General features: G+C 36.1%; 1 protein-coding gene across 1 annotated transcript in view; it reads right to left on the bottom strand.

The window, feature by feature from the left end:
- Nucleotides 1-2,020, bottom strand: part of LOC137629283 (venom protease-like) — a 16,052-nt gene extending 14,032 nt beyond the window's left edge. The window contains exons 1-2 of the mRNA XM_068360543.1: nucleotides 1,930-2,020; nucleotides 658-840 (exon numbers count right to left, since the gene is read on the bottom strand). Coding sequence (XP_068216644.1) covers nucleotides 658-840; nucleotides 1,930-2,020 — 274 coding nt within the window. The remainder of the gene's footprint in view (nucleotides 1-657; nucleotides 841-1,929) is intronic.
- Nucleotides 2,021-2,500: the final 480 nt, after the last annotated feature.

The following is a 2,500-nucleotide window of genomic DNA, read 5'->3' as shown; positions in this document are numbered from 1 at the left end:
ATGTATATATATATGTATATTATGTATAATATATATATAAATGTATATATAGATATATATATATACTGTATATATATGCATATATGTATATATGTATATATTTTATATGTATATACATATACTATATATGTATATATATATATGTATATTATGTATAATATATATATAAATGTATATATAGATATATATATATACTGTATATATATATATACATATATATATATATATATATATATATATATATATATATATATATATATATATATTAATAATCAATAGAAGATATCTTAATGGCGTCCAAAATAGAAGACAGCATCTCTCTGGTGTAACTGAGCCCAAGATAGTTTTTAGGATAGAATAAAAACTACATTTACGTTTCTCCATTAATCATCATATGTTGACACGTGTTTCATCAGGACTATATTGGTTGAGCGATGGAATTGTACTATGATATCAATGCTATGGTGTGTGTGTGTGTGTGTGTGTGTGTGTGTGTGTGTGTGTGTGTGTGCAGTAATACTTTTGCACCAGTATTTATTATCATTTTCTTTCTCCGGAGATTTGAGCTCACGATATAAGAATGATATAATAGGAACTGAGAGGATAGATATAAAAGGATAAACCCAGAAACAAATGCCCCAAGGGGCAAATATTCACCACGTGATTTTGGACAACAGACGATAGGGACCTTTCCATGAAAGCCACAGACGGCCGGACGGATCCTTCCGAATGTTTTGACAACGGGCGGACATGAGAAGAGGAGCCGACACTCTCCTGGGCCACCCTCTCTGGGTACACATCTTCTGGTACCTGGACGATATCCGTTGCCAAATTGTAGATCTAAAAATACAAGAAAATGTTAGCCCCACCAGGCCCATCCCCCTCCCCCCCCTCTCTCTCTCTCTCTCTCTCTCTCTCTCTCTCTCTCTCTCTCTCTCTCTCTCTCTCTCTCTCTCTCTGTTATAGTCTCATTGGCCAGCATTTGATTGTTGAACATAAATGGGGAATGTAGGAGAGTTCGTCTTTATAACCCAATTTGCCCCTGTTGACCCAGACAGTGAATTAAGTACCAAGTTGCTAGTAAACCTTTGTGAGTTTAAAGGTTTTTAAAGGCCACTCATAAATAGCAGAGGCAAGGGACAGTGAAAATGCCCTTGCTAGCAGGACAATGCCCTAGAGACTGACCATATACAGTATATATATGATCAGTGTCCAAGCTAGGATCAGGGAGAGCCAGGCAATGGCTGTTGATGACTTAGCAGGTAGATCTTTAGGCTTCCCCAAACCCTCCCCTCCCCCCCCCCACCATCCTTACCTCACAAGGATGGTGAGGTTGCCAACACTACAAGAAACTATCGAGCTTGGGTGGGGCTCGAACCCCAGTCCGGCAGATCGCTAGCAGGAATGATTCCAATAGGCCACCTCAATAGAGAGAGAGAGAGAGAGAGAGAGAGAGAGAGAGAGAGAGAGAGTTCATTACTCTGTCAAACCCTGTACCACTAAAACAACGACATAGAACAGGAATATTGCAATATAGCTACTTCTCTCCTTTGACTGAATGCATTAATTTTGTTATGACGTGCAACGATGTTATTCACAAAATCATGTTTTTTTTTTTTTTTTTTTTTTTTTTTTTTGCCTATGACTTGTCACAGAGCATTAAATGGCCTCTCTAATAAATTTTCTTTTACTGTACGTCCCCCCGTAATCTTACAGCAGATTAAAGCTTGCCATTTGCAGTAACTTTAATACAAAGACAACTGATTATCTGATTGACTAACGTGCCAGTCACAATAAAGAAATATAAATTATTTTACTTTATACTTTATCTATAAAATTGGCAAAATTATCATAGATACAAAGAATTTCTTTATGGCATAACCTTATAACAAATATAAACTGAATTAGTAATATATAGTAAAAAAATACCTTGCGATAGTCCAACTGGAATTGCAATGCAAATAGATGCGATTGCAACCATCCAATGACGCCACGTTGATGATTTTCGGTTATTACTCATCGTGTGACGCTTTTCTTACTTTTTGATGGTAATCCTGCAAAATCAAAGGCAAATATATTACAGATATCGTTAGTGTTATTTTTTCTTTTGCAACATTACCATGTGGTCAATGAAAGGTAACATTACTAGGATAGCCAACAAATATAAGTCTAATTGAAGACCATGCACACTGCACAATGGATGAGCCGTTTAAAAGGCAACATCTTTATCAAACATCTGAACACTGAAGGACTCAGACAGTCAGAACATTTCTTTCTGTGACCAAAATTAGGACAGTTTATGAAACGAGACATAAGCGTGAGTATGTTGCAAAATCCTAGTAAGGGCTCTGGTTTTATAGATAAGTTGGACAATGCATATGAAAGAATTTAATAGTCAAAACTGACCACAATAGTTTACCAAAACTGATGATAGCCAGGCATTTTCCCAACTGATTTCAAGGTAGAATGGGATAAAAGTAAAGATTGAGATTTCCATTAA

The sequence above is a fragment of the Palaemon carinicauda genome, chromosome 37 (assembly GCF_036898095.1).
Source record: "Palaemon carinicauda isolate YSFRI2023 chromosome 37, ASM3689809v2, whole genome shotgun sequence".
NCBI lineage: Eukaryota > Metazoa > Arthropoda > Malacostraca > Decapoda > Palaemonidae > Palaemon > Palaemon carinicauda.
Note: the sequence above shows the minus strand (reverse complement) of the source record. Positions and strands in the feature narration are given on the sequence as shown.